At 31.2% G+C, this 13,429-nt stretch overlaps 1 protein-coding gene across 5 annotated transcripts in view; it reads left to right on the top strand.

The window, feature by feature from the left end:
* The window catches only part of LOC143065219 (chitin synthase chs-2-like), a 65,284-nt gene extending 52,126 nt beyond the window's left edge, over window positions 1–13,158 (top strand). For 3 of the 5 annotated variants that reach the window (XM_076238651.1, XM_076238652.1, XM_076238654.1), the window contains 6 exons: window positions 77–277; window positions 2,101–2,498; window positions 7,711–7,875; window positions 9,584–9,795; window positions 10,588–10,712; window positions 11,749–13,158. In XM_076238651.1, the coding sequence (XP_076094766.1) occupies window positions 77–277; window positions 2,101–2,498; window positions 7,711–7,875; window positions 9,584–9,795; window positions 10,588–10,712; window positions 11,749–12,830 (2,183 nt within the window). In that variant the 3' untranslated portion in view covers window positions 12,831–13,158. Of the gene's footprint in view, window positions 1–76; window positions 278–2,100; window positions 2,499–7,710; window positions 7,876–9,583; window positions 9,796–10,587; window positions 10,713–11,748 lie in introns of those variants that run through there. The other 2 variants (XM_076238653.1, XM_076238655.1) reach the window with 2 other exon arrangements.
* The last annotated feature ends 271 nt before the right edge of the window (window positions 13,159–13,429 follow it).

Below are 13,429 nucleotides of genomic sequence, written 5' to 3' on the forward strand. Positions count from 1 at the left end.
AGGGCAAAAACAAAAGGACACATAACAAAAAGACTTCAACCGCAAAATGACGATATCAGAGTGCTTGTATTTTCAGGTCCAATGGTGTGGTATCAGCAATTTGAGTATGCAATTAGTCATTGGTTACAAAAAGCTACAGAGCACGTGATTGGTTGTGTATTGTGCAGTCCCGGTTGTTTTAGCTTATTTCGTGGTTCTGCAATAATAAACTCCGGCATTCTGAAAACGTACACAAGCTTACCATCTGAAGCTAAACATCATATTCAGTATGATCAAGGTAGCTATGTGGATCAAGTGATAGATAACTGAAAAGTATTACACACAACGTGCTTTCACATTAAAACTAAATTTCATTAGCGCCAAAATTAAATAAACATTTCTTTTGCTACAGGTGAATACATGTAAATAATATAAAAATAGTGTTATTCAATAATCATACTAGAGCACATTTTTTTGATAACACAACACATATCATTTCGAAATCAGTCATCGTAACCACAATGAAAACTACGAAAGCGTATACGTATTAGCGGAACATATTTATATATTTCTTGCTAAGTTTGCGTTATAACACAACCTTTTGCGAATTATAACGCAAACATTCGCGATATTGCGCAAACCTTTGCGTTATATAACACAAACATTTGAGAAATAACACAAACATTTGTCTTATAACGCAACCGTTTTGCGTTATAACGCAAACATGTGTTTTGTCTCAAAATTCTCATTTAAGTTTCAAAAGAAGCAGGTGCTATTAATAGAGGATTAAAATTATCACACTTTGTACGCAATGCAAAGTAAAAATTTTGAATGTTATGGACTAATGGACTATAATACTAATAATGAGCAGTATATTACAAAGCAAATAGAGGAAATTTAAGTTATACCGAAGAAAATAAAAAATTCAACTCTGCTATATCAGAATTAATAAAATTGAGAATGGAAATGGGGAATGTGCCAAAGAGACAACAACCCGACCATAGAAAAAAACAACAGCAGAAGGTCACTAACAGGTCTTCAATGTAGCGAAAACATACTTCTAAAGTAAGCTTCTGCTTGAGCATTGTGTAACGTTGGTTCAATCCAAACAAGCTATACCCTTTTGCAATGAATGTATTAAATGTAGATTTTCTATTTCTCTTTATTAAAATGTCCATCCCAAGTATCTTAAGCTTTCAGTTTACTGCACTACCTGATAAATCAAAGACTAAAACATACCACTTTATATTGGAATGTGACCGTATAGGTACAAAACGTGTGTGTGGTTTTTTTTTTTTCTTTTCTAATAATTCCCATATTTTTTCTTATCTAATAATTCCCATAGACTTGCGTTGCGCCTTTTTATGTTCTCATAAAGTTTTGCATATTTTCTTTATCTGTTTGCACGTAGTATAATTGAGAAAGTTAAATAATTTTGACAGATATTATTTATTTTCTTACATTTTTCCGTGTTTTGGAAAATACAGCAAATTTTTCAAACATTTTGAAGTAGGATTTCAATTAATAACATTCGCGATTCGATACCAGATCTGTCAAGATCCAATCGGAATACTTGACGATCGTTTTCCTCGATAAACCGAATGACTGCCGTGTAGGGTTAAAACTTCATATTCAACATAGATTTATGTGTAATAATTTACACGTATTCTCAAGCCTGTACTTCAAAAGTTTGCTGTTATCTGTTTAACCAGCTGCCAGTCAACATCCTGAACATTAATCTTCCTGTTGTTCAAGATGAATATATTACTCTTCGATCACTTCTAAAATTTGGTAATTGGCTCCGGTGGGAAAGTCTTTCCATTCAAGAGTCTTTTCATTTTGCTGCCGTACCCAATCCTCAAACACATATATAGTCACTCTTGAAATCTTGTAAGAAAGCCATCGTGTTGTTACGCATACCCTTTGTATTCTTATGAAGTAAGTTTTTTTTCGATGATAGCCTTCTATCTTTTGAAAGAATCTGTGGGTTCGATTTAATTTTTTGTCCTTTAACTTTCACGGTCATTTTACTTTCCTTACTACATAATAGGGTGTTTACAATTTTCATAAAACATTCCATGTTATTTTGAGGTTTAACATATATCACTCATTATATTTTAGGAGAGGATAGGTGGTTATGCACTCTGCTTTTAAAGAAAGGATGGAAAATTGAGTATTGCGCAGAATCAGATTCGTACACTTTTGCACCTGAAGGGTTTTACGAATTTTTCAATCAGCGTCGTAGATGGACTCCTTCCACAATGGCTAACATTCTAGATCTAATCTTAGATTATAAGAATGTAACAAAAACCAACCAAAATATTTCGTTCTTGTACATAGTGTATCATGTCTTCCTGTTTGTATCTACATTACTTACACCAGGCTCAATATTCATGCTGATATTAGGCGCTATTATTTTGGGATTTGAAGCAATTCCACCATGGCTGGCACTCATTCTAAACCTCATTCCTGTTGGCATATTTATATTATTGTGTTTATATGCCTCATCACAGAAACAGGTACACTATTTTATTATATGGATGAAAAGATCAGTTTAATAATTGCATACGTCAAAAGGGTTTTATGCTCTTTTATAAACACAATTAAGACCCCCCCCCCCCCCCCCCCAATAAATTCAACCAAGCCATTACCTATTTAGTTTGGAATATATTTAGTTTCTTGAATAAAATCGTTTCTTCAAAAAGCTTAAATGCGAAACTGAACAAGTATTTCGTTGAATTTTGTTATATAAATTGTGTTTTATTATAGTATATGTTAATGTTAAAATGTTGAAAAAATATTTACGATGTGATAAAATTAAAGTTAACGATAAAACAAGAATGTGTCCACAGTGCACGGATGCCCCACTCGCACTATCATTTTCTATGTTTAGTGGACCGTGAAATTGGAATAAATTCTCTAATTTGGCATTAAAATTAGAATGATCTTATCAAAGGGAACATGTATACTAAGTTTCAAGTTGATTGGACTTCTACTTTATCAAAAACTACCTTGACCAAAAACTTTAACCTGAAATTTGCACTATCATTTTCTATGTTCAGTGAACCGTAAAATTGGGGTCAAAACTCTAATTTGGCATTTAAATTAGAAAGATCATATCATAGGGCACATGTATACTAAGTTTCAAGTTGATTGGACTTCAACTTCATCAAAAACTACCTTGACCAAAAACTTTAACCTGAAGCGGGACAGACGGACGGACGAACGAACAGACGGACGGTACGACGGTACAACGGACGTACAGACCAGAAAACATAATGACCCTCTACTATCGTAGGTGGGGCATAAAAACTAGCTTCAACGTGAGTGCATCCATCAAAATGAATTCAAATGTATAAAGGAAACTTTTGCAGTTTATACTGTTAACATACATTTAATTCTGCTGCTTTATCAACAATTGGGGTGGAATTCAAAATCATCCATATAATTAACAAAATCTTTCGTCGGGGTATACATGTTTTTCATCGGAAATGTGTACAAAAAAACACATACATAAATAAAGGAAAAAATATAAATCGATAGAAATATGATCATATAACTTTAAGGGTGTACTTAGGTGAGGTTTTGGAATTTGTGTTTAATGTTCAGACTCCTTGGTCTTTTTTCATACAATACAATGTAAAATATTTGAATGGAGGACAGAAAGTCACAGGACAAAAAGTCACAATTATTTTTTTCAATTTTTATCTTTGAGTTAAAATTGCTTATTTAAAATAAAATATTTTTGTATTATTCTTGAACTATTGTAAATAAACCAACTTTGTAGACAAAATTTATCAAAAAAATATCAAAGATGATCAAATAATTGTTATGAAAACAAAATGTCAAAGTGGCTTGCACTTGAATGGCTTCATGCTGCCAAAAAATATACCCTTTGCGTGCTTAAAATTGAATAAATCTTAATTTTTCAAGTATAATGACAAATTTCCCTAACTTTAACATAAATATATGTAACAACAAGTAAATATTTCAAGATATATCTCTTACAATTGTCAACAAATTATTTGTGTCTTTTTGTCCTGTGACTTTTTGTCCTATCAAATTTGTGACTTTATATCCTGTGACTTTTTGTCCTGTGACTTTCTGTCCGTTTACCAAATATTTTTCCCCATAACACCCATTTATTTTTTCATACAAGACTTTAAAATAGCTCATGAAAGGTCATTTACCAAAATTTTAGAAGATTCTTAATTTTCTTTCTTTTGTTTTGAGACCTAATAATACTAATGCAAGTAAAAGGTAAAAGTCGGAGTCAGCCTTTTCCCGCCATATTTTAAATCTCAAATATCTCGAAAAGGAGGTCCCTGATTTATCAATATTTTTAGCTTATTTTTATCCTTAATTGATGCTCTACCAGCTTATAGTATCAATTTTTTTAAACTTCTTAATTCATTAATTTTCACCTAACCTCACCTAAGTACATCCTTAAAGACATAATTTTACATTATACTGTGGGAAGATATCTATTTTCTGAACTATTTAATACCTTGTATTATTGGTACAAGTTCTCCTTAAGTACAATCAACATAGTAACTTTGACTAACAGTGCCATGGGTCCATTTCAAACTACTAGTACGATGGAACAAGTTTAACGGTGAACTTCTGTTACGTTTATTTTGTTTGTACATGTATCCCATATTTAACTTCTAATTTGATAAGGTAATGATGAAAATCCTTAAGGAATCATAATACAAGTTACATAACACGTGTTACAATACTGCAATGAAATTATTTAATGAATTGCTATTATCTATTTTGAATTTATTGAACCGTAAAACTAATTTTTGACTCTTCACATTGAATAATCCGCGAAGCGGATTATGTAAAATGTAAAGAGTCAAGAATTAGTTTTATGGTTCAATAACATCAAAATAAATTATTGCCATTCATTATAAATTTCTATCAAAACTAAGGCTCAAAGAACATTTAATATTATTTATATTAACAATAACAAACGTACGCACATGTTGGCGTATGAATACACAACGTCAAAGTGGGCGTGTCGCCATCAAAATTGACAACATTGAAAATAAAACTTATAATTTTAACCAATCAGAAGACAGTAAAAACACAAAATTTATTTATTTATTTTTAAAATGAAAATTCCTACATGTTTTAGATTTAAGAAAATAAATCTGTTAATATTTTGGATATGGTTTCTAAAACAGATCATAAAAACTGCTCTTATGGGCGTAGAAAAAATCGCAACCAAAGAATAATAACAATACAAATATTTCACATCTAGCATGTATTTAAAAAAAAAAAACAACAGTAGATCTCGTCTATTAAATAAGCTCTGTTCTTTGTCTGTTAATATATTAAATCAAATTTTGAAGGAATGCAACACAATTCAATTTTGGAGTCCTGAGTTTGGAATCGTCAAAATTATAAATGCATATTGTTATTCTAAATTGTTTACCAAAATTGATCGCCGTGAAGATCACAAAAACATGTTATTTTAAAAATATGTCAAAAACGGTTTTGATTTTGTAAATATTGCCGGTTTTTTCAATGATCATTCTGTAAAGAACAAATTCCTGGCTATTTTGATAATACTGGCCTCCCTCTTACTTGTTATGTTTACAATAAATACTTGGAATTTCCTAAATATGTGTTTAACTACAGAGAAAAGTGTAAAAATGTTAAGATCAGTGACACTACACCTACCTCATAAGATTGCAGTAATTCTGACTACATTTATGGCCCATGTTCCCATGTTTTAACTGGAAACATTAACATCGTTTGTGATCGAGAGTTGGAATATCTCTGGAAAGGACCTTTATATTGTCCCCCGTCAATTATTTATTGTGATGATAGTCGTAACATCATCCACGACTCACTCCGTACTTACAGATCTACATTGATAAAACGAGAGAAATAATTAGATTGTTTCTTTACTTTGGTGATGAACATAGTTGATATACCTATTCAACATTTTAAATAAATTTTACTCCTAAAAACAACCATAATAGAACTCGTCAAAGAGGTCTACAAAAGGAAATCACCAATTCACCATTTTCGGAAAATGACATATGTACCAAACATAAACTTTTCGCTACCTCTTTACAAGCAGAACCAAATTCAATGAAAGTTCCAACTATGTACTGGCTTCCGAAGCAGCACAAAACCCCTTACAAATATAGATCTATTACGTCTTCAAGCTAAATTATCGACTCTAGGTACTAGTACACTTCGTACAAATCTGTCAATAGATTGTTCAAATAAGGCCTTAGAGAATAGTGGAATTGATTACTTTTGGAGTGTCAAAGTTCGTTGGGAGTATTAAGTCTTGTTAAATTGTTTGCTTTTATGGTGATTTCAAATCTGTTCAATGCTTTGATTTTTCTACCCTATATACCACTTTGCCTCAAATTATTTTAAAGAAAAAAAATCACATACCTGATTAAATGTATATTTAAAAATCCGGAATGCGAATACATGTATATGTGTTCAAACAAAAGAACTATGTCAATTGGATCTGCTTTGATACTTGTTTTGCCATTGAATTTTTACTAGGTTACATTTTTGTACGCTATGGAGATTCCATATATATATATATATATATATATATATATCTTCAGATTATCGGAATTCCCATGGGGACTAAATGTGCACCAGTTATTGCTGACCTGTTTCTGTGTTGTTATTAGTTACAACTTATGACTAAAATCAGCAACGACCCATCGAAATAACATCTGATTCAAAAGTTTGATATAACACTTTAAGATATTAAGATGATATATTAGCTCTAAATAATGACGACTTCAGTATGAACACTAAAGAGATTTATTCTGGATCTTGATATCAAAATCTTTAACGGAAAGCTTAATACCCAAAATGAAAGAGATTATTTTTAGTTCATATTGTTTATTACTTAAAATTATCATCGATACAAGGACATCATTCGTAAATGCAACATGCAGACTTCATATACGTACAGGTATTTTACATCCAATATTGTATGGTAATATTCTTTGCAAACACAAAAATGCCGGCATTCACCTTAAAAGCTATCCAAACCTTAAAACAGACTTATTCGAAAAGGATATAGTTACGATACTGTTGTCTCGTCATTAAGAATTGCATATTTTAGTATTACTACTCATGTGATCTTTGCGTCGGAAATAAACACATTTATTCTAAAACCAGTTGTTGGGATGATACGGGTTATGTTTTTTCATATATTCTATAATGATATGATACTAAACCCCTAAACGGGAGGGATTGTATTTCTGAGAGTACATACATGAGGGTTTGGATGGGGTTAAATGATTAATGAGTAATGTCAGTTTGCTTATTTTAAATTCTTTTGTTACCTATTCTGACATCGGACTTCGACTTATCTTAAACTGAGTTTTACTGTGTGTATTGCTAAGTGTTTCACAACATTGGAAAACACACTATAAACTATAAATTGAAATGGCTGAAAATTTTCTAGTCATACCAAGCGCTTAGCAAAGGTGGTATATAGACAAGTTATATCCCTTAATAAGTAAACATTAACCAACAAAAAAACCTTACAAATAGTATCAACAGGTCAAATTGATAAGTATGCATACAATGAGAGGCCTTATATGTAAAATAATTTTAGATATTATTCACTATTACCGATTGTGTGTTAGTTTTTCTTGATGCATAAAACGATAAGTTAATTTAAATCAACTCACGATTTTGTACATTTTGTTAACATTTCACACTTTATTCATTTAGCTTCAATATGCCGCCGTTCTGTCTGGAGTATATGTGATAGTGATGGTTATTGTCATGATTGGTGTAATACGAGATGCTTTAAATGAGGGTCTATGTTCGATTACCACCATCTTACTGTTGTTTGTAGCCGGAGTCTTTGTTATATCAGCATTAGTGCATCCAAAGGCAAGTGTTGCTAAGTCAAAATATAAAGCGGTGTTCACACAGTGGCAATAATGGCTCCCGTTGCAGATCAGACAGCGATAGGACACGAAAAGTGAAAAGTCGGATTACTATCTTCATTGATCCGGAATGTCCTATCAATGTTTAAGCGCAGTCGTAGTAAAAGATCCCTGCGGATCTTGGATTGTCCGGAGAAGTCGTCAAAGCAACCCGACAGTTAGACTTGCCCGGTAACTTTCGGGGAGAATCAGCCGACTTTGTTTAGATGGATTACAATCGGTACAATGTTCTGTCTTTTTCTGTATTGTTAAAAAAGGGCGCTCATATTCTAATGTTATATAGCCGTCAAAAGCAATAGAGATAAAAATTTGATAATAAATAACATTTAAGATAGATGGGGTGTCTAAATTATAATCCATTATGATAGATTTTTTTAATAATTTGTCAAAATGTAGTTTATATCCTGCTTGTTTTAAAAAAAAATTAATAAAAAGAATGGGTCACGGGACTTATTTTCACACTACAGGTTGTGCAAAATTGTAAAATTTTGTATAGATTATGCATGGAAAACACAATTTTCCGCCATAAAACGAAAACTACATCATAGAATTTTGAGATAAAATATGAGAAGATAGCTCCAATAATATGCTTTCAGGTAAGAAAAAGAAAAAACGGGGTCACTGGACTCGTTTTCTTGCTACATAAAAAAAAATGGGAAAATTCCTAACACATTCTATTGTAAAACTAACACTATCTGAATTATCTGCCCTGACTTTGAGTTACCTCCCCTTATTTGGCAAAGTTGGAAAAAGTTGAATCAAACAGAAGCATTCGTTTTTTTGTAAAATACAACAATAAATATGATAAAACATGGCATTTTCTATATTATAATGAAAATTCTTACACATGAATTGCCTACTATTCTCAAAATTTGCACATTTAATCAAAGATCTAGACCTTGTTTTCTGGTATTTCAAAATCCAAGATGGAGGAAGACACCCTATATACCTTAAGGTGGTATGGGTGTCTTCCTCCATCTTGGATTGTTAAAAACAGAGAACCAAAGGTCCATATGTTCTATCAAGTTAGCAAAATGGGATCCAGGAATGCAGATATTTAATGTGATTTTCATTTAAAAGAACCAATTTATAAGAATATAACTTACAAATATTAATATTTTTGCAAATGTTGATTAGTTTTGGTTGTTTTTAATTTTTTTTTTAATTGGCATTTCAAGGGGAGGTAACTCTAAAACAGTGCATTTTCTGAAGGATTCTACATGAAATTTTCCTATTTTGTATTTTAGCCGGAAAAAACGTACGGTGACCCTATCTTTTCTTTTGATATTCTCAAAGAATTGTCTGAAAGCTATCTTTTCCTTAATTATTTAACAATTCTATCATTTTGTTTAGTTTCTAATCACAAAATGGTGTTTTTTCCTGTATAATCCATACAAAATGTGTTATTTTGTCACGTCCTGTAGCTTGAGAAAATGCACGGTGACCTATCATTTTTATTATATTTTTCAACATATATCAATGGATACAACGTTTTGGCAAAGTATGAACAAATTCTATCATTTTTATTTTAGACTCCCATACCACCTTAACTTGTGGAAAAACAATTTGTTTATGATTGTTTAATGATCAAAATCTCTTCTTTTTTTTTTTTTACTGCTTTTATTATATTGACGAAAATAATTATGTTCCAGGAGTTTTTATGCATAATGCCGGGACTTCTGTACTTCGTCGCCATACCATCGATGTCTATGCTAATGTTCTTGTATTCTATTGGTAATTTACATGTTGTTTCTTGGGGAACAAGGGAAACTAAGCAAAAAACCGAGTCCGATTCTCCAAAGAAGACGCATACACCAGAAAAGGAAGAAACAGGATATTTTTGTTCACTTGGTAATTTTGTTAGGTGAGTTTATTTAATTTGTAAGTTTTATTTGGTCCTTTTTTGTTTTATAAGCTCTTCAATATTTGAATGAATTTTTTTATTTTCAAATCTATTCACCTTCGCTACACCGAAGAGACATTGATTATTGAAATGCACTTCCAGTACAGTCAAATTGGATTCTTGTTTCATGGTCTTGGAGATTAGCTTCTTTCCAAGTTCCATACAATCCATGAAGGTTTAAAAAAGTTTTATCTCAGATAGTCTGTAAAGGTTAATTGTAAATACGAAATCTATCTATCTATATACTATAATGAAAATGAAAAAATATATATTTTTTCAAAAGTTAGCTTCATACATTATCTATAAGTAATATAAAAAAAGTTTCATAAAATTCTATAAAAGTTTGATAAAGAAATTGACGTGTAAAACAATCAAGTTCAGACTGTATTTATTTGTTGAATTAATACAAAAACTGAGATCGTCAGGTACGTTCGGAAAAATTAAAATAAATATTTTCAAACGTCCCGAAATGTAAACCTTTTTACAAATATTCTCATAAATATTAAAAATCATTTTTGTCGAGCCTGCAACATTTATGTCGTTAAAGCCAGATATAGCGATCCTAGATTCCGTCTTCAACGTGCAAATCACTGAATGAATTACAACATGCCTATTTGCAACGTTGACTTATAAGTGCAACAATAATCCATATTCTTTATCATATTTTGTACCACTTTAACACAATATACAGTAAATCTATTGTAATAAGACATAGCTCCATCATTACAAAAAAAAGAGTCTTTGATATTTCAGTTGTATATTTTGTCCAACAAACAAATATACCAAAGAGGACTTTCTTTATACCAATATGCTGAATGAAGTAAATGTTTTGGTGAACAAGAACGAGAATCAAGAAGAGGAGGGGAAAAGTGAAATAGGTATCAAAACAAGCATTTCACAATTTTTATACTTTAGGCGTTTATGTTTAAAAACTTATTTTTGGTAGATATAAAATTATGTTAGTTTTTTTTAAACTAAAAAAAATTGAAATACAGTTACCAGTTTTTCAGAGCGAGAGTATCTTATTAATTTCATATTTTCTGGACATTAAACAGTAATGAACAACATTTTTGTTCAGAAATAAATTATTTATATAGCTAATACTTGGTACAGTGCAAGACGAAGGTTAACATGAAGTTGTAGTCGTCAGATAAAAAAAACAAACTGTGGATATTTGGGTCAAAGTTCACAATTGTTTCTCCATAGGCGGTAATAGTAACGTTTTCTTCTGTTGTTTAGTCATCGTTAACTTGGATATGTGTGATGGCTCGTTTCGATGCTGATACATTTTCGCATATGTGGTTAAATTTTCGGGGTACGCAGTGAGATTACTTTGTCCGTAAATTAGCAAACCCCGAGAATCTTTTCGTAATGCGGCTCCTCGTGATAAAAAATCCCTTTTCAAACATTATAAGTTCTTTGAACACATTTATTCTATGTTCCCCTTCTTTCTAAATCAACACAACTAAGTAATCTCAGTCACTTGTTTATCATAGAAATGTGTCAAATATCACTACACAGAGATTTTTGTATTTACACACACCTACTGAGTTCCTCGTTTTGAAGCGCATTAGAGATCTTGACCCATTTGTATAATGATTCCATAAAACTCTGCTTAACTAAACAAAGACGAATATGCCAATGTGGAAGCGTAGATCAGGTTTTATATCTGTTAACAAAAACATTGAACTACATGAATATGATCACATCTCTAAGGGTAAGAAATATTTTACATTATGTGATGTGCATTACATGGAAGCCCGGAAAGATAATTTTATTTCATTTTTATTAAAAAGACCACACTAAATTCAAGTAGTACATCCCTGTCAATTTGAAACACTTAATAACTTATTGTTGGTTTTTAATTTTTCTTGATATGATAGTGTTATTGTGTTTATTTCGTAATACTTTCAGATAAAGAGAGTATGGAAGAAGTAGCTGACGACTCAAATAAGTGTACTGAAAAACGTGATGAAATTAAACATGTAGAGGAAGAAGAGGAGGACAAAGAAAAAGATGTCACTGAAAGTCATTATTATGCCGATGATACGGTTCCAATGATCGGTAAAAAAGAACTGAAATTTTGGAACTCAACAATTGAGCGATATTTAACGCCATTAGAAACAAAAAAAGAAAAAGAGATCAAAGTTCAAGAAGAACTAATAGAATTGCGTAACAAAGTGTCGTTATTCGTTTACTTGTTAAATGCAATCTTGGTAACAGTTATGTTTGGATTAACCCAAGTTAACACTTTCAAAGATTCTTTGTCTATATCAATATTTTGTGATAATAATCCAGTTTCGATAGTGCCAATAGCTTTACTTTTTGCTGTTGTCTTTGGTTTGCTTCTTTTGATTCAATTTCTCTGTATGTTGTACCATAGGTTTTCTACATTAATACATATATCAGCAAGTACTGACATGACAGAAAGTAACGAAATTAAAGAGGCAAAAAAGAATTGGAATATGGTTGAACTTTTGGCGTCTCCAGAAGCTTCAGCTCCATCTAAACGCGAACCCACTTGTGATAAAGCAAAAACAATTCCAGATGGTAATAGACAAGTGCTAACAGAAAAAATATTACCATTAAAAGACCTTGATGCTGTTGTCGGAGCAAATGCTGAACATCTTAAAGGTGCATTATATCAGAAGTACCAAAAACAACTAATTGCACAAGTTTTGGGTAAATGGACAAAAAATGCGAAATATGTTAATGACGATAAACCAGGTATGTTACAGCTCGTACAAGAAGCTACTAAACAGAAATTAATTGGTCATAAGAAAAAGGAGAACAGCATAGATATGATGACAGAAATACCAGCTACAAAACGCACAAACGGAAACAAAGTGAAGCCAGTAGATAGTCCAGAGCAAAAACGAAAACTTTCGTCATCATCAATTTCAAGTCAAAACGAGAGTAACGTTCGAAAGGAAAATGACAATGATTCTCTAAGTGAAAGTTACAATGGTCCTGATACTAATGACTCGAATGTTTAACAATAATAAGTTATGCTTAGATTTTTACATAACTAATGCCAATAATGGCTGCAGTTTTTATCCATTGTATTATTGTATTATTAATGATTTTTTTTTTTAATTTATAACCACTTTTATTATATCGTTTATACTCTTTTCTAATCCTATTTTCTATAGTCTGTTATTTGGATAGCGAATTGATTCATGTTTTTGTCACTTTACTGGTTCTTCTTGGTTGATAACTTAGAACTTGACTTAGAGTTTGTTTTTTTTGTAATTTTTATTTATAACCAGTTGTATATACACTTATTGTACTAACTTATTAGCCGTAATAAAATTCTAAACAAAATGTAGAAACATTATTTTAACCTTACAGTCACAAAAATGAAAATGTAAGATCGCATCGTAACAAAAAGAATTATTCATATTTTTATAGTAAATAGCGGTTAAGTATTTCATCAATACTAAATTCTGCATAGTTTTTACATTCCAATATACAGCTAACGATAAATAAAGGCTACAATTATATATTGGTGTTCAAAGGTCATACATGGAGAGAGAAAAAAGCGCGTTACTAAAAATGTAATAAACACATCAACTAACAGACTGAGGTAAACAAA

The sequence above is a fragment of the Mytilus galloprovincialis genome, chromosome 2, assembly GCF_965363235.1.
Source record: "Mytilus galloprovincialis chromosome 2, xbMytGall1.hap1.1, whole genome shotgun sequence".
Taxonomy (NCBI): domain Eukaryota; kingdom Metazoa; phylum Mollusca; class Bivalvia; order Mytilida; family Mytilidae; genus Mytilus; species Mytilus galloprovincialis.